At 37.0% G+C, this 18,346-nt stretch overlaps 3 protein-coding genes across 5 annotated transcripts; all 3 read left to right on the top strand.

Annotated features, from left to right (window-relative positions):
* The first annotated feature begins 2,125 nt into the window (after nt 1-2,125).
* LOC145099568 (uncharacterized) lies at nt 2,126-2,776 on the top strand. The gene has a single exon (XM_079037124.1). The coding sequence runs from the start codon at nt 2,126-2,128 to the stop codon at nt 2,774-2,776; it is 651 nt and encodes a 216-aa protein (XP_078893250.1).
* A 4,350-nt stretch (nt 2,777-7,126) lies between these two features.
* Nucleotides 7,127-9,032, top strand: LOC145097394 (chloroplastic group IIB intron splicing facilitator CRS2-B, chloroplastic-like). 3 transcript variants are annotated; one of them, XM_079034943.1, is made up of 8 exons: nt 7,127-7,275; nt 7,432-7,642; nt 7,762-7,846; nt 7,923-7,990; nt 8,136-8,186; nt 8,262-8,335; nt 8,486-8,621; nt 8,829-9,032. In XM_079034943.1, the coding sequence occupies exons 2-8, from the start codon at nt 7,436-7,438 to the stop codon at nt 8,943-8,945; spliced, it is 738 nt and encodes a 245-aa protein (XP_078891069.1). In that variant the 5' UTR covers nt 7,127-7,275; nt 7,432-7,435; the 3' UTR covers nt 8,946-9,032. The 3 variants fall into 3 exon arrangements, with proteins under 3 accessions (XP_078891069.1, XP_078891067.1, XP_078891068.1); XM_079034941.1 differs by having other exon boundaries at nt 8,817-9,032; XM_079034942.1 differs by having other exon boundaries at nt 7,148-7,317; nt 8,817-9,032.
* A 783-nt stretch (nt 9,033-9,815) lies between these two features.
* Nucleotides 9,816-10,799, top strand: LOC145097393 (uncharacterized). Its single transcript, XM_079034940.1, has one exon. The coding sequence runs from the start codon at nt 9,920-9,922 to the stop codon at nt 10,571-10,573; it is 654 nt and encodes a 217-aa protein (XP_078891066.1). The 5' UTR covers nt 9,816-9,919; the 3' UTR covers nt 10,574-10,799.
* The last annotated feature ends 7,547 nt before the right edge of the window (nt 10,800-18,346 follow it).

The raw sequence follows: 18,346 nt of genomic DNA, 5'->3' as shown, positions 1-18,346 counted from the left end.
GCACTATAAATAGTCTAACACTAATAACATTAATGCTCAGGTGGACAGGCCGAGCCCATTACAATATGGACTATTCTAGTACAAAACAATTGCCACAACATTATTTATCCCAATAGACATGGTTCAGGTGAAAGTAGGGAAATTTTTGTTTCCCATGATACGTCTAGAAGCAATTCTTCAAGACTGTCAAACTTATTCAAGCCAAGATATTACCTTGTGTGCAACAGGAAAAAACAAAAACATAAGCCCGAATATTACATTGTTTTTTAAACGTAGACTCAGAGCTCGAATTTTAACTAAACCGTAGGGATTATTTCTATATCTTTGTCTAATAAAGATTAAAGATATGGTTGTTTGCAATATGACCGTTCCTATTTGGATCATTTTAATGATTATCTATAAGATATCGTCTAGAAGTGTAACTGAGTTAAGTATGTTAAACTTGAAACTGGACTCAACTAAAAAACATGAGCTCAAAACTTGACTTGACCCTTAATTTTCAAGTTCGGCCTCATACTCGATGAAGTAATTGACACTTTCGAGCTCGACTCGAATTGATTAATTATTAAAAAATAAAAGAGTAAATTACTGAAATCGTCCCTATGGTTTGATCAAAATTACACATTTGGTCCCTAATTTTTTTTTGCACTCGGATCGTCCCTGTGGGTCGATTTTGTTGCGTTTTTCATCCCTATGGTTTGGTCAAAATTGCACGTTTGGTCCCTACCTTTATGTATGTAAGGGACGGAAAACACAACAAAATCAAACCAAAGGGACGATCCGAGTGTAAAAATAATGTTAGGGACCAAACATGCAATTTTTACCAAAACATAGGGACGATTTCAGTAATTTACTCAAAATAAAATAATATTAAGTTGCAATAGAAATATAATTAAGCTCGTGAGCTGGACTCAACTTGGCTTAATTATGTCAAATATGAATATATTTAAGCTTGATTAAACTCGCGAGATTCACAAACCGAATAATCTAATAATTAAGCTTGACTTGATAATATTCTCAAATAGCTTGAGCTCGAGCTCGATCTCGAGTTTCAGTTGTGAAAAATATGAATATAATTCATTTTTCCTAAATTATATGATATTTCAAACACACATTAAAGAGTTTTTTAAATTATTATTTATTGTTATAAATGTTTAAGTTAATAAATTATTTTAACAATATTAGGGTGGAGGATATTCATCCCTTCCAACTCATTCAATCCATTTGTCAGCTTTATACGAGTTTTTCTCTCATTCTTTCTTTTCCATCATTCCAACCTGCAACATATAGAAATCCATTTTTTCCAACTCATTCAATTAAAAACATACAAAACTATCTTCGTACAAGTCCATAAACATGAAGTACAACTAAAACAAGAGAGAGAGAGAGAGAGAGAGCGCTTTGCGGGTTCGATTACTCGCCACACCTCACTTCGGCGCTACCAATTGAAACTCGAACATGTCATCTTGGAGGTACCGAGAGTACCTCCAACCCGCTTCGACACCCTCCACCCTTCTAATTATTTCTTATGACTGATAAAATTTAGATAAGATGATCATATATAATGTTGGTGATTTAATCACCAAATATAATTTAGTGTAATGGATTTAACACGTGTTTCAAGAATAGTGTTTTAGTTATAATACAAGTTAGGAGGTGTGGGAGTGCACACTTGTATTTACTAAACATTGTTAGTACCGAACCCTGATCTACTGTGTCAAGTCAGGGGTCCCTGATCTACCGAACAGTACAAGGACTAATCTGTCATTCTTTAGAGATGCAAATTCAAGGACTAATCTTTCCTTTCTAAAAAATGTAAACTGTTCTCATTTATCCGTTGAGTGGATAAATCCGGGAAATAAAACGACTTCGTGGAAACACAGAAAACTGAAAAACGCTTTCTTCTTCATTCTCTCCCAAAATTGATTATGTGTTTTGTGCCTAAAATCAGAATCGTTTCTTTAGGAATTATCCTAGTTTGGATTTCGTGATACCCAAGGCAATTAGGGTCGAAATATCAAACAAGGAAAGTGTATCACACGATTCCTGTTTGTGATCCAGATTTCCTATAACCCAATTCGAAATTCCCCAATAATCTTGTTTGATATTTAGTTTTCTGGAAAAGATGGCTGGCAATTCATTGAAAGACATGAATACTTCGTTTGGCAAATTGGAGAAATTTCAGGGCCAAGATTTCAAACGTTGGCAAAAGAAGATGCACTTCTGGTTGACCACTTTGAAAGTTGTTTATGTTCTCTCTACTCCAAAACCAGAAGAGGTTGAAGATGCAAGTCTGGAACAAACCAGAAGGAGAAGAAAATGGGAGAATGACAACTACATCTGCCTTGGTCACATTCTTAATGGTATGTGTGATTCCCTCTTTGACACTCATCAAAATATTGAAACTGCAAGTGAATTATGGAACACACTTGAAGCAAAATATATTGCAGAAGATGCTTCAAGTAAAAAGTTCATTGTTTCTGATTTCAAAAATTATAAAATGGTTGATTCTAGATCTGTAATGGAACAATATAATGAAATCCTACGAATTTATGGTCAATTCAAACAACAAAACATGTCCATGGATGAATCCTTTGTTGTTTCAAGTGTGATTGATAAACTTCCACCCTCATGGAAGGATTTCAAACACCATCTGAAACATAGAAAGGAAGAAATAAGTTTGATTCAACTTGGGAGTCATTTGAAAATCGGAGAAGGACTTCGTGATCATGAGAATGACAAAGGAACTGGAAAGGGAAAATCTGATTTTGGATAGCCCCAAGTTCATATGGCTGAATGTGATAAAGAAGACAATTCTAATCACAAGGGCAAGGGTAAAAAACGTAAATATGAGGGTCACAACAAGAAGTCCAACAAAAAATACAAGGATTCCAAGGAACTTGTGTGTTGGAGATGCCATCTGAAAGGGCATATGAAACGTGACTGTCGGGTGAAACTTGGAATAAAGGTGCAAGTGGTAGTGGAAAAGATGGTGTTGGTGGTGGCAGTGGATCTCATGATCAATCTGCAACCAAAGGTCAAATTTCTATTGATCTTGTAAGTTCAGTATTCAATGTTATGCTACTAACTCCAAAAGTTTCTTTTGTACAAGGGGTTGATACAGATTCATGGTGGCTTGATACCTGTTCTACACATCACGTGTGTAATGATGAACAGTGGTTCACGAAGTTGAACATAGTAAATAAAGGTTTTGTCTTACACATGGCGGATGAAGGATCAAAGCCAATTTTAGGATCTGGAGTTGTTAGTATTACATTTACTTCTGGAAAAAACAATTAATTTGTTTGATGTATTGTATGTTCCAAAGGTTCGAAAGAACCTTGTGTCTAGTGGTTTGTTGAATTGTATGGGTTATAAACAAGTGATCGAGTCGAACAAGTATGTGTTGTCTAAATGTGGAATATTTGTGGGATTTGGTTATTATTGTGATCGTGTTTTTAAGTTAAATGTTATAAGTTGTTTTGCATCACATGTCAAATCTACTTGTATGACTTCTACATCTAATATTGATAATTCTATGTTATGGCATAATAGATTAGGACATGTTCATATTAAAAGAATGGTTGAAATGTCAAAATCCAGATTGATTCCAACTTTTGACATTAATTCTGAAAAATGCAAAACTTCTATGTTAACTAAAATCACGAAACAACCATTTCCAAATGTTAATAGAAAATCAAAAGTGTTGGAATTGATTCATAGTGATCTATGTGATTTCTATGCTACACCTTCCTTGGGAAATAAAGAGTACATTGTTACCTTTATTGATGATTCAAGTCAGTTTTGTTATGTATACTTGTTACATTCCAAAAATGAAGCTTTGGAAAAGTTTAAAGTATATAAAACCGAAGTCGAATTATAGTTGGGTATTTCTATAAAATGTCTTCGGACAGATAGGGGAGGAGAGTACATGGATTCTGAATACTTTCAATCGGTTAGAATTATTCATGAAACCACAACTCCTTACAATCCACAGCAAAATGGTGTTGCTGAACGGAAAAATCAAGTTTTAAAAGAAATGGTAGATTCGATGCTTTCTTTTTCGGGTTTAAATGAAGGCTTTTGGGGTGAAGCTATGCTCACAGCCAATTATGTGCTAAGCCGGGTTCCTAATAAACGAAACAAAGTTACTCCTTATGAACTTTGGCACAAGAAAACACCAAATTTGAATGATTTTCGAATTTGGGGATGTCGAGCAGTTGTGAAATTACCCGAACCTAAAAAGAAAAATTTAGGTGAAAGAGGAATTGACTGCATATTTATTGGATATGCAGAACATTCCAAAGCTTATAGGTTTTATGTTATAGAACCTAATGAGGCATATTCCGTTCATACCATTATAGAGTCGCGGGATACGATTTTTGATGAGCTGCGGTATTCTTCAATTCAAAGACCAAAATATCTGATTCCAAGCTCAAGTGAGGTGCCTAAATCAGATGGTAAGAAATTTGTTTCAATTCCAGAAACACGGCAACTTCGTAAAAGCAAACGAGGTCGAGTCGCGAAAAATTTTGGCGATGAATTTCAACTATTTTTAGTTGAAGGTTCAAGGGATAAAGTAAAGAAACAATATTCATATTACTCTCATCTTGAGACTGATCCAAAGACTTTTAAGGAAGCTATGGAGTCTCGAGATGTTGCGTTTTGGAAAGAAGCGGTTGATGAAGAGATATCATCCATTATGGAGAATAATGGTTGGGTGTTATCTGATTTACCTCCTGGTTCTAAACCTTTAGGATGTAAATGGATTTTCAAGAAGAAAATGAAGGTAGATGGAACCATTGATAAATTCAAGGCTCGTCTGGTCATACAAGGTTTTAGACAAAAAGCCGGTATCGATTATTTTGATACGTATGCACCGGTAGCACGGATTTCTACCATTAGATTGTTGCTTGCTTTGGCAGCTAGTCACAATCTAGTGATACATCAAATGGATGTTAAAACAGCCTTTTTGAATGGTGATCTTGATGAGGAAGTTTATATGAAACAACCAGAAGGTTTTGTTCTGCCTGGAAATGAGCAAAAAGTGTGTAGACTTGTAAAATCATTGTATGGACTTAAACAAGCTCCAAAACAATGGCATTTGAAGTTTGATGAAGTTATTTTGTCTAATGGTTTTTCTTTAAACCAATCTGACAAATGTGTTTACAGCCGTTTTGATTCATCTGGATCCGGTGTGATCATTTGCTTGTATATAGATGATATGTTGATTTTTGGCACTGATCAAAATCAAGTTAATGCAACAAAGAATTTATTGTCTTCAAAGTTTTCTATGAAGGATATGGGGGAGGCGGATGTAATCCTTGGAATAAGGATTAAACGGATGAACAAGGGACTTGCTATTACACAGTCACATTACATTGAGAAAATTCTCAAACGGTTCAATTACAGTGATTGTACACCTGTTAGCACCCCTATGGATTCAAGTATGAAGTTGATGCCTAATAGAGGTAGATCAGTTTCTCAACTGGAGTACTCGCAAGCTTTTGGTTCTTTAATGTATGTTATGACTAGCACTCGTCCTGATATAGCTTTCGCAGTGGGAATATTGAGTAGATTTACTCATAATCCTAGTACTCAACATTGGCAAGCGGTTCATCGTGTTTTTAAATATTTGAAAGGAACCAAGGATTATTGTTTGTGTTATTCAGGATTTCCTTCGGTATTAGAAGGATATTCTGATGCGAGTTGGATATCCAATAGAGAAGATCATTCTTCTACAATTAGTTGGGTATTTTTGCTTGGTGGAGGTGCTATTTCATGGGCATCTAAGAAGCAATCTTGCATAACTAGTTCAACAATGGAATCTGAGTTTATTGCCTTGGCTGCTGCAAGTAAGGAAGTAGAATGGTTTAAGAATTTGATTTATGAGATTCCATTGTGGAGGAAACCGATTTCACCATTATCTATTCGCTGTGATAGTGTTTCTACTATGAGTAAAGCTTATAGTCAAGTTTATAATGGTAAATCGAGACATATTGATGTTAGACATGGGATGATTAGAAATCTAATCATGGATGGTGTGATTTCAATTGAGTTTGTAAAATCACAACAAAATTTGGCGGGCCATCTCACTAAGAGTTTGGCCCGAGACTTAGTGCACAATTCTGTTATAAGGATGGGCTTAAAGTCCTTATAAATTCTTATGAATGAGACACCCAATTCCCCTCTAATACAATGTTAGAGGTTGAATTCAATGAGGAAAGCTTATTTATATGAATTGGAATACACATTATAACTATCCCAAGGTACGTGTGTTTGAACCTGTAGAGACTAGGATGAATTTGATTTCTTAATGATTCTTTTGATAAAATGTATAAAGGTACATGAATAAAAGAATCACCTATATGATCGTGAAGTGTAGCCGCACTTCAAAGAGCTTGGGAGTGCACACTTGTATTTACTAAACATTGTTAGTACCGAACCCTGATCTACTTGTATTTACTAAACATTATTAGTACCGAACCCTGATCTACTGTGTCAAGTCGGGGGTCCCTGATCTACCGAACAGTACAAGGACTAATCTGTCATTCTTTAGAGATGCAAATTCAAGGACTATCTGTCCTTTCTAAAAGATGTAAATTGTTCTCATTTATCCGTTGAGTGGATAAATCCGGGAAATACAACGACTTCGTGGAAACACAGAAAACTGAAAAACGCTTTCTTCTTCATTCTCTCTCAAAATTGATTCTGTGTTTTGTGCCTAAAATCAGAATCGTTTCTTCAGGAATTATCCTAGTTTGGATTTCGTGATACCCAAGGCAATTAGGGTCGAAATATCAAACAAGGAAAGTGTATCACACGATTGTTGTTTGTGATCCAGATTTCGTGTAACCCAATTCGAAATTCCCCAATATATAAATATCTCAATAACTTTATAAGTCCTCGTAATTGAATCCTACCGGTTACTATACGAAATAGGGTTAAATTAAACGTCCAAGATATTATGGTTCGTGTGTGAGGCTATAAGCCATGCGGTTTACCTTTTTCTTAATATATTGCGATAAAAGAGGAGAAAGTGTAAATCATCAATGCTTTAGGGGGTATTAACAATTTAAGTCAAAGTACAGGGGAGATATTTGTATGGATCGTCAAATTCTGCCTCCCAAAATGCCTCTCCATCCATGGAACACAAACAAGAACGAGCTTTTATCCAGGAATTCGAGCAAAATATCTCAAGCTAGTGAACTCGTTTGTGGTCATTCATATACACTTCAAAATTCTACCGATTCCGGCTAGCCGGAGATTAGAGAGGTAAGCGTCTACTGAAGCTCATCTGTTTATACTGAAAACCAGGTACTATGAATGTTTCGTTTCGTTTCGTTTCGTTTCGAATCTCTGATGCTTTTTTGAATGATAAACCTATGCAATTCCTGGAGTCGAATCTAATCCTTACAATTTTCATATTAGGTCAATGTTGTATGCCGTATCAATCCCTAAACCTTGCTTATCTTATCCAAAAACCACTTTCCACTCCCAAAACCCTCAAAATCTCAAAAGGGGTGGGCTTCGGGTATCAGCTACATTACCGGAATCTAATGGGGTTAAAGTCGAGTACACTCCATGGCTAATTGTCGGATTGGGGAATCCCGGCAACAAGTATCACGGAACTCGCCACAATGTAAGATTTTCGTAACCCAATTCTTTGAATTTCAAATTCGTGTTATTAGGCTTTAGGGTTTCGTTTTCTTGATATGGCTCGACTCTAAAATGAAGTGCTTTTCAAACTTATATGATTAGGTTGGCTTTGAAATGATTGAACGCATATCTCAAGAAGAAAGGATTGTGATGAACACTATACAATCAAAGGCTTTGGTTGGAATAGGTATACAATTTGAAACATTTCTGATAAATTTAACATCAAGTATTCATCTAAACCTTCTTTTCTGCAATCAGTACAGGTTCTATTGGAGAGGTACCTGTTCTATTAGCAAAGCCTCAAGGATACATGAATTTTAGTGGAGAATCGGTTGGTTTTCACTTATAATCCATACTATATATTTTAACATATTTTTGACAATGGTGTTTTGTATATAAAAAAAAAGAAACAAATAATTTGTTACTTTGTTACCTATTTATGATATTAACCCTGTATTGTAATCTTATTTAACTAGGTTGGGCCGCTTGCTGCATATTATCAAGTACCACTGCGTCATATTTTACTGGTATTTCTTTCACCCTATAAAGTAGAACATATAGGGACATTTTTGTAATTTCATTATGTAACTTCATGTATTTAGATATATGATGAGATGAGCTTACCAAATGGTGTTTTGAGGCTTCAACCTAAAGGAGGCCATGGGTATCATAATGGGTACATTCATTTACCAATCTTGATGAACTTAATGTAATATATATATATATATATATATATATATATATATATATATATATATATATATATATATATATATATATATATATATATATATAATTGATAACATTTTTTTTCTTTTTAATTTAGAGTGAAGAGTGTTATTGAACATTTAGATGGTCGTCGTGAAATCCCTCGACTCTGTATAGGAATTGGGAATCCACCTGGCACCATGGACATGAAGGCGTTCCTTTTGCAGAAATTTAGTGATGTGGAACAAAAAGAGGTAAAAAAAATAGTATTGTATTTGGCTTGCATTGGCTGACTGACTGGGACTGATGTCAGTAGGACAAATAATGTAACTTTATGTCTCACTCAAAAGGTGGGACATGGACTGACTCTTAATCTGTTGTTTGTGCAAAAGACGTGAGTGCCTTTATAGCAGTAGAATTAAATGTATTGAGATTTATGGAATTTGCAGATAGATGGAGAGATAGATGGAGCGTTGGCACAAGGGGTAGATGCGGTGAGGAGTTTGGTATTGAACGGATTCAACGATAGGATCACGAGGTTTAATTTAGGGCAAAAATACAAATATAACAAAGTTTGAGCATCAATTCATTGTGTAGTAATTAACCTCATGGATTTTAAATTATTATTTTTAGAAGGGAAATACAATGAGATCATTGTGTGCTTATTGACTTAGTTTCATTTGCTTTTATCCCCACAATAATAACATTAGAATAGTCAAAAGCTTGTTTGTATTGGACCCAATGTTACGTGTTAGATTTAGCACCTTCAACTTTCGGAAATGCCCAAAACAACCCTTGTACTCTTTTATCTTCTTCTTCTTCTTCCTTTTTTTCTATCTTTGGCAAAAAAAAAAAAAATGTGTGCATCTCAAAGTGGGATTCAATAGAAATATATAAATATTGTTTGCCAGATTAAATGTTACATACAAGTAAGGATCTTTCACTCCATACGCATTCAAAGATTGCAAACTAAACGCCAATGTTGACAAAGCAAAAACATGTTATTTGTCCATATTGCCCCTATCCGAGAATATTACAAGTGTTATGTAGAAAATTTTGGTTGAAAGTGAAATGGTTTTCTTGTTTTAGACCTTTGAATTTATAGTTGCTTTTAATTCTGTAATGGCTCTAAAAACAGCAAAAATAATGTTGTTTAATAAAGAAGATTATTTCCTTCTACAAACCATTAATAACACTTGTCAAATTTAGAGTATCTTTTTCCCTATTTGTGGCGAGTTTAGGTCATAAATGACATTTCTTCCACGTTCATATCATTTTTGTTAATTTTGTTAACAATCATGAAGTTTCAGCAAATATACAAACGCAAAGGGGTTAAATTGGAACATGCCAAATTTAGCTTCTTTTAATCGAGTACATGCTCCAAAAATTCAATAAGAACGTTGGAAAGTGAAATTAAGAAATCAAAAAGTACACTTTACCCCCCTCCCCACCTCAAGTCTCATAAATTAGACCGTTGGAGAACTCTTTTTAAAACAAAGAGCACCCATCACCACCATTAACGACAAATCACATTCTCAACTTCCGATCAACGATGGCCGGAGAAAAACCCTCAGCCACCACCTCCGATCACCTTTTCTCCATTCTCGATCCTAAATCTCTCATCCTTTCACAATTCAGAGACACCAAAAACCCTAATTTCTTACATCTCACTACCGACAATTTCATCATGGAGAGAGGACCCAGATACAAAGCTTACGCTGATCTCCGAGAATCAAAAATCCGGTTGAAATCCATGGCTAGCTCACCTCGACGTCCACCTAAAGATCATCGTTCTGGTAATATCTCCACCACGCCGGAAAGTCAACTGAAAGCTCCGGCAAAGCGGCGGAAAGGGTCGTCTATTTTGACACAATCTGTTCCGGACTTTTCGTCTGCGTTGAGGAAAGAGAACAGGAAGCCGGCACTTCCACCGGTGGCAGAGAAATCTGCAACACCACCGGCTAAGAGTTCTTCGAGGTTATATGAGATTAATGCGAAGTTGATAGGGAGTAAGTCGTCTGTTTCCGGCGAGAAGAGCGGCCGTGGGATGTTGACGGCGAGAAAAAGCTACGCAAACATGGATGAATTGAAGAAATTTTCCTTGGCAGCTGCAAACGCCATTAATGGCGAAAACAAGGGCGGGAGGATCACCGGAAACAGGGGCGGAGGAAGGACTACTGTGCTGGGGAGTAGACAGTTTAATTGAATTCTACTTTACTAATATTCAATATTTTTTATTTTTTCGATTTATTTTTACATTTAAATGAGGTTTTGATTTTAAAAATCTTCTATTATTCTTGTTATTTCTTTCTTCATATTTTGGTTGGATTTGTACAAAGTTTTTGAGTGGGCTTTCGTATGTAATATTCGTGTAAATCCTTGGTATATTGATTTGCTTTGGAAATTAAGTAATGAGATTTGATTTGATATTATTTCTAGTTTTAGAAAAATTAATATTATTTTTACAAATTCAATTAACGAAGATTCGTATAAAGAGTTATATATATAAAATACTAGATGGCATAACCCCAAATGGACTACTAATCTATTTCTAAAATACAATAAAAGCAATCTTAATTCGGGTTATAACTAAGAAACAATTAGTACATGAAGTGTTTGGAGGCATGTTGCATGTTTTTAACATGATCAGTGTGATATATTTATAAACAAGAATCGAAATCAAAATCATTTTAGAACAAGAGTGTGGAGTTTAGTTAATTTATTTTTTGAACATCAACCCTTCATTGTTTTCTTATAAAAAAATTGATTGTTTAGTTCTACAAGAAAAAAAATCGCAATAATAATAATTCTATCAAATATTTTTGGGATATATACCCTAAAATTCTAATATTTTCAGTGATTTAACAAGAAAGTATAAAACTTTGTTTTTTTTACAGTAAAGTCCTAACTACCGACAGTTTTTGACATGTTTACTTTTTTTTTGCCGGTTAGCCGTTAATTAGGGTTTTACTGTCAAAAAAATATAGTTTAAACTTTCTTGTCAAATTGTGAATTAAAACTTTACTATAAAAAAAAAGTAAAATTTAGGACTTTCTTGTCAAATTGTTGAAAATATTGGGATTTTAGTATATAGTCTTGGTTTCCCTAGAAACAAATGATTTTATGAGCCTCGTGAGACTCAATTCCTATCACAAACACTTTTAATTGTTATATTTGTCGCAACACCACTGTTTTTCTTGTCATCATCATCTTTACCCTGCTACAATCACGATCAGGGAAAACAGATGCAAAAGAGAGAACAAGAGAGGATGAGAAGAATTGTAAAATTTTTTTCTTGGTTCACTGCCAAATCTTAAACTGAAAAGAGGGGACAGATTGTACAAACACAAACAACACATGCTTCGTCAAAAAAGTGTGAATGTGGAGAAGGGGTAAGAAGGGCAGTTTTGTCTTTTTCGGTTTTTTAGTTCTCCATTTTTAGGATTACAAAAAGCCAACACAACCTTGGTTCTTTCTTTCTTTCTTGATTATCTTAATTTTTTCAATGCCGGTTTGTTGAGATTAAAAAAAAAACTATTTAACAAGAAGCAAATGTTAGGAATTTCAATATGATCTAGCTCACCAGAGCAGAGTGGGCAGATTCCAATAACTCTTATGCTACTAAATTTCTAACAAAAAAAGGGGGGTCTAGCTCACTAGAGCAGATTGGGGTAGCGTTGTGCAGATCTTCAAGTGTGGCTTGGGATTTGCACATAATCCAATTTTGGCGTGTCGTGACAGCGGGATTGTTATCTGGGTTGACCCAACCAGAGTTTGACAACATTTTTGATGGCTTTGGAAGTTTATCAGGCCATTTGTGTATATATGGGATCTGTTCGTTTTCAATCAAGTTGTAGGATCTTAGTCTTCGGCTAGACATGAGGATGTTTCTGTTAGCGGTTGAGGCATCATTTTGGTTAGACCTATTAGTACCAAACCCGATGGGTAAGGGTTGTGAGGAAGGAGTGTAGTAGGTCTAGGGTTGGTTATGTGTTATCGCTTGGGGATATTTATGGGTTAAATAAGTTAGCCTGAGAACTCTTGGTCCGATTTTTTGGTATGGTTTTTAACTAGTTTGTAGCCCTTAAGTTTGAACAAGAGTGCAACCGTCTATCTCATTCTCTAGTTGTGCGACCATGTCTTCGCCTGTACCGTGAAAGGAATTGCGCGTGGTCGAAGGGTATGACCTGTATTTCTATTCGGTTAACATTGAGAGGGATGTTGATTGGGTTCCTACGAGTCGGTGGGTATGTTTAGGCCCCTATGGTACTGGTTGCGAGTCTTCAGGATGTTTTTGGGATTATGGTAAGATCGTCATAGTACTGTGAGCTTATTGTTTAGTGGTTAGCAGGTGTCACGATGCATTGTGAATAGATGGTTGTATGATTCATTTGGGTGGGATTTGGTAGTTTTTTGATTGAGACTCTTAGGTCACGGATCGTTAGTTTTCTTAGCATATTTGGGTGTTAGCGCATTGTGGGAGTTGGGAGACTCTGTGACTAGTTGGTATGGATCATGTAGGTAGTTAAAGGTTGTTAGGAGTATTAGTGGTACATCAGAAGTCTCTTCAAAGTGTTTGCATTATGCATCCCATTTTCTTGCGGGCTATTTATCAGGAGTTTGACTACCGATGTTGGGTATCGATTGTCGAACCTCAAGTCATGAAGTCCATTGTGAATGTTTCGAGTGATTTTTCAGGTGGGGGTACAACTGAGCTATTAAGGGATTTGGATGCAACGTGAGAATTTCTGGATTGACCATCTTTGCTCGTAGGAGCAGTGGGTGGGTAATGTAATATCAAGGAGTCAAGGTCTACTTAAGGTTTTTGGTACAACTTCTGGATTTGGGAATAGATAAAATTCAAGATCGGTGTGTTTTGAGTATTCTTTCCGCATGTTTTGATAGTGTTCTTAGTCAGATACAAGGGGTAAGTTCAACGAATGGATGGATATCAATCTTGGAGTATGGTTTCTAAAGTATAGATTTGATGGGTTCCCAGTCCCAGGGATCATATTGATGGAGTTGTTTCGATGGTTGTAGTTTTGAGAATCCCTGACTATGTGGTTCTCACTAGAAGTTAGTTCCTATAATTAGGTTGTCGTCAAATATGTTGGTGCTGTATGCGTTTCTGTACATCGGTTATTTAGCTGAGACTCGTGTTAGGAGTCACCTTGTTTTCGAATGGAGGGTTCAACATAAGTGAATACTCAGGGTTCTGTTTTTTAGTGGTATCAGCAATGTAATTCGGAGTTGGAAGGGTTCAATATGGTTCGAATTGTAAAGTAAAGTCGTATTGACTGTGTTACAAGATAGTTTTGTCTGCTTGAGAGTTAGTCAAGGAATTGGATTTCCGGATTTTGGGCAGAATTGTGATGGTTATTCTTCAGTGGTAAGAGTTAGTGGGTCAAGGATATATTTATGGTTGGGATACATGAGTTTCACTAATATTGGGTTGAATATAGTATGGAAAGGCAGTCGCCTGTATGAGTTGACCTCTTAGTTCGGATCGGGTTTCGGGGAGGATTGTCTAAATGGCCCAAGTCAGAGATACAGGAGCATTACCCTGAGTTATTTGCAGCAGCGGACTTTGAGGACGAAGTGTAGTTCAAGTGGGGGAGAATTATAATATCTAGTCTAGGTATAAATTGATTTTTGTACGTTTTGACTTTTAATTAGGAGACCATGTCATGGTGGAGCATCACCACTATGTGGGGGAATGCTTTGGATTCATGGGATTTTAATAATCCAGCACGATGTAGTCATGGGGGCACCACGACGTGGCTAGTGTTTTAGGTGAGAACTCTAATTTCGGGTCATGGACCCTACATAAGGAACATTAAGGCTAGGTTTCATCCTCCATCTTCCTCCCAACCTCAGAAACCCTAACCATAGCCTCCATTGAAGTTGTAAGCTCATTCTTGGTGCTTTTTAGTGATTTTAGAAGGAGAAGGAAGCTCCTGGTGAGGTGGTTACTTGGCAAGCATCATTTCTTCAGCTAAGCTTATTTCTTGGACCTTGGTGAGTGCCCAAGACTCAACGTTTTTTTTCCATGTTGCTAGATCTCTTGTTTTTATCCCTCTTTTCCATGATTTTGATGGACTTAAGTGATGAGATCTCATAAAGTTTGTAACGTTATGAATCTCTAAGTCAAATTGAGCATTTAGTGTCCTAGATCTGAATTATAATCAAGTTTTGATGTCATACATGGAATTTTAGTCATTAAACCCTATTTTTGACCTAAAATGGATAAGGCATGTATTGGACATGCAAGGACACAAAGCCACAATTTTAAGGTCATTTTGGAGTGTGAAACCTTTCTAGAAACTTAGGAGGTGCAACTCTAAGGATTTGGTGCGTAATGAGAATCTTGATGCATTAAGTTACCATTAGTGGTTGGGTTTGGGACTTTGGCTTATGGAAGGGTTTGAGGGATAAAATTGTAAACTTTATCCATCAAAACCATAGGAAGGAACAGATCCAAGCCTTAGAGTTTTTGTAGTCGAAGGCAATGACTTAATGGTTTAATTTGTCTACACGCATCACCACGACGTCATTAAGGTCACCACGACATTGTGACTTGGTCAAGACCCGCCTGTTTTGTCGGTTTGCGGCCACGATGTGGCTAAGGAGGCCACGACATGACAAGTGGTTGGGTTGACTTTTCATTTTGACAAGAATTTGACTAAGATTAACTTAAGGGTATTTTGAGTTGTAGTCTGAGTTTTGGCTACTGTTACATGTAAATGTGACCGATAGAGTTGGTTTTCGAAGCAATGTGTTGTTGCAACTATTTCGTCTGTCTGTGAGGTGAGTATCTTTACTATACTCGTGGGTCAAAGGCACCAATGTCGGCCCACTATTTGGCCATCGACATTGCAAGGAAAGAGCATGGGGGAAACCCATGGCACTTATATGTAAGACCGAGATTTGGCCATCGACATTGCAAGGAAAGACCATGGGGGTAGCCCATGGCACTTGTATGTAAGACCGGGATTTGGCCTTCGGCATTGCAAAGAAAGACCATGGAGTAGCCCATGACACATGTATATAAGACCGATGGGCGTACGATGGGCGTACCCATGCATACGTTGGGCGTAATCAATCCAAGGGAAAATATTAATTTTTAGGGTTTGCACTCTATTTAAAATCCTTAAGTCCCTCATGATCTTTACCTTCTCAGCCTCCATTGTCCTTCTAGTGCAAATCTCAAACCCTAGCTTGCTTGAGTGCATCTTTGAGCTTAGCTTGGTTATTATGGTGATCTTTGTTGGATTTGAAGAAGAACGAAGGTTGGGAAGAAGCAAAGGAGAAGAAGGAGCTTGTAGATCCAGAAGTTTAGCATCATTTCTAGCCTATTTAAGATATAAAGTTTAGACCTTGATTATTTTAAGCTTAGATTTAGGTTTAGGTTAGAAAATGGTATCTTTTGGTCCCATAGTTGGATTCTTAGAGTATGAGCAACTTCAGGACACATGAGTTGTCCTTCTAGACTTTTGGAAGTGTTTAGAGTCATAAAAATCGGATCTTGATGGTTAAGCCTCAACCATGCAAGTTTTGGTAACCATCGAAGTGAGTTAATGGACTTAATTCATGATTTGAGCCCCATCCTTGCATTAAAAAGCATAAAGTTTGCAACTTTATGGCTTAAGAAGTTATTAGGGACTTGAATCTAATTTTTAGACATTAGGACTTAATGGATTAAGTCATGGTAGTGTGTTTGGGTTGGCAGACTAGTACGTCATGCGTACTCGAGTGTATGTTGCACGTATTGGGTCAACATCCCAACTCTAGGTCAACACCAGTGTACGTTGGGCGTACAAGCCAAGTATGCCACACGCACGCGGTCAGTAGGCCTAGAAGATTTTTGGGCTAGTTTGGTGTTGGGCTTTGGACTTTTGTAAGTTAGGCCTTGGGCCCATGTAACTGTAGCAAGTCATTTTTGGGCCTAAGGCCATGTTTGGGGTTCTTGGGCCATATTGGACCTTAGAGGCCTTATAGTTGGGCTTGGATGCCCTTTTTGGACTTAGATTGGATTTGGGCCTAGGGAGGAGGGATGCCCAATGATGCAAAATTAAAGAAGCCCTTTTGTCTTAATTTAGGAATTAGGGTTTTGGACTTTCGGGTTAGAATGTGACCTAATTTCTAATTAGGGTATTATGCTTGTGCGATAAAGGGAGAGGAGTTCACGAGTCATCCGCTGAGTACAATTTGATATCCACAGTCTGAGGTGAGTCTTCCTTCGCAGTGCCCGTGGGTCGAAGGCACCTAGGCTAGCCCACTAGTTTATGATGTAGCGTGATGATTGCCTTTGTGACAATTGTTAGTTATGCATGTATTTATTTGATGACTCTGTGATTTCTATTATGATGTTATATGATAGTAGTAGGGGTGATATAGACCTAGTATTTGGTTGAAAAAGACCGAAGGGGATTGCAAGAAGCCAAATATGGTTGATAGTATCTGGTTGAAATATACTGAAGGAGTACGCAAGCACCCATATATGGTTGACAGTATCCAGTTGAAATAGACCGAAGGGGTAGGCAAGCACCCAAATATGGTTGGCAGTATGTCTGTTTAGTATGTGGTATTTTGGGCGAACTCACTAAGCTTTCTGCTTATTGTTTTCAGTTTATGTTTTAGGTACTTCCAGTCCGAAAGGGAAGGGCTCGACCTGATCTGTAACATCCCAAAACACATGGGTAATTTTTTTTAAAACAATCAAAACACTCATTTACCATTTAAACAAATCCTTAAAGATATGTTATAATAAAAACAGTTATCAGAGAACAATCCCATAATCTCAAAGTAGCGGAAATATAGGTGTATGTGTTGTGACATAATCGGACCGTTCCATTTCGAACCGAAAGTACCTGAAGCCATAACCACAAACTGTAAGCACAAATCTTAGTGAGTTCCCCAAAATACCACACACCATACATAACATATGCGTGATACATATCAAACATGCAATAGGATGTGCTATGTGCCAACCGTAGTCTTGCCATTATGCCACGAGCCGTATCATGGTCTTTCCTTGACAAGTCAGGGACCAAAACCCTGGGTCCTATAGACAAGTGCCAGGAGCCACCTCCGGGACTTCCATGCAAGCATCACAAAGACAACTAGCATATAATCTATAAATACTTATCTACTTAACTGCCAAATTCCAAACTCTGATCTTGCATACATATCTGCCAGGAGCCACCTCCTAGTCTTTCATACAAATGCCAAAGGCCACCCCTGGTCTTCCTATAATACAAAAACCAAATGGGCCGGCATTAGCGCCTTCGACCCATAGAAAATTATGGAGACTCACCTCGACAGTTGAACCCACGAATAAATTTCTGACTCCAGATCCGCTAGAATCCCCGCGCAATCAAATATGAATAACATTCAATTAACATTTGGGTTCCAATTCAAATCCAATAATCCATATATATGGTAAAAACACCATTTTACCCATGAAACATCCCAAATTTCAAGTCCAAAAAATTTCATTTTGTTTAATTGATTTATAAAACTTGCATAAGAAAACATAGTGAAGACATATCATTTCATAAAACTAATATCTCATGTCTGAAAACCAAACCATAAATATAACAATGCTAGAGTACAATCCCAAGAATCTCATGATGTGGAAATCCAACGTGTGTGTGTATGATGTGCAGCTACCGCGCCATCTCTTTCCCCTTTGCTGAAGAGGTACCTGAAACAAAATTGAAAACTGTAAGCACGAAGCTTAATGAGTTTCCCCCACCGTACCGCATGCCATACAATCACATAACATACATATACTGTCAGACATATCTGGGTGCCCGACCTACCCCTTCGGTTCTCTCGACCGGATACTGCCTAGCATACCTAGGTGCTGACCTCTCCTTCGGTCCTCTCGACCGGATACTGCCTAGCATACTTGGGTGTTGGCCTCCCCTTCGGTCCTCTCGACCGGATACTGCCTAGCATACCCGGGTGCTAGCCT

Source organism: Lactuca serriola, chromosome 4, assembly GCF_051521515.1.
Source record: "Lactuca serriola cultivar US96UC23 chromosome 4, Lser_US96UC23_V15, whole genome shotgun sequence".
NCBI classification, from domain to species: domain Eukaryota; kingdom Viridiplantae; phylum Streptophyta; class Magnoliopsida; order Asterales; family Asteraceae; genus Lactuca; species Lactuca serriola.
Note: the sequence above shows the minus strand (reverse complement) of the source record. Positions and strands in the feature narration are given on the sequence as shown.

Bases quoted from the DNA above. Each gene is read 5' to 3' on its own strand.
- LOC145099568 (XM_079037124.1), top strand. From the start codon at position 2,126: ATGGCTGGCAATTCATTGAAAGACATGAATACTTCGTTTGGCAAATTG.
- LOC145097394 (XM_079034941.1), top strand. From the start codon at position 7,436: ATGTTGTATGCCGTATCAATCCCTAAACCTTGCTTATCTTATCCAAAA. The intron at 7,847-7,922 runs GTATACAATTTG...CAATCAGTACAG, and splicing joins AAAGGCTTTGGTTGGAATAG to GTTCTATTGGAGAGGTACCT. The intron at 8,622-8,816 runs GTAAAAAAAATA...TGGAATTTGCAG, and splicing joins GTGATGTGGAACAAAAAGAG to ATAGATGGAGAGATAGATGG.
- LOC145097393 (XM_079034940.1), top strand. From the start codon at position 9,920: ATGGCCGGAGAAAAACCCTCAGCCACCACCTCCGATCACCTTTTCTCC.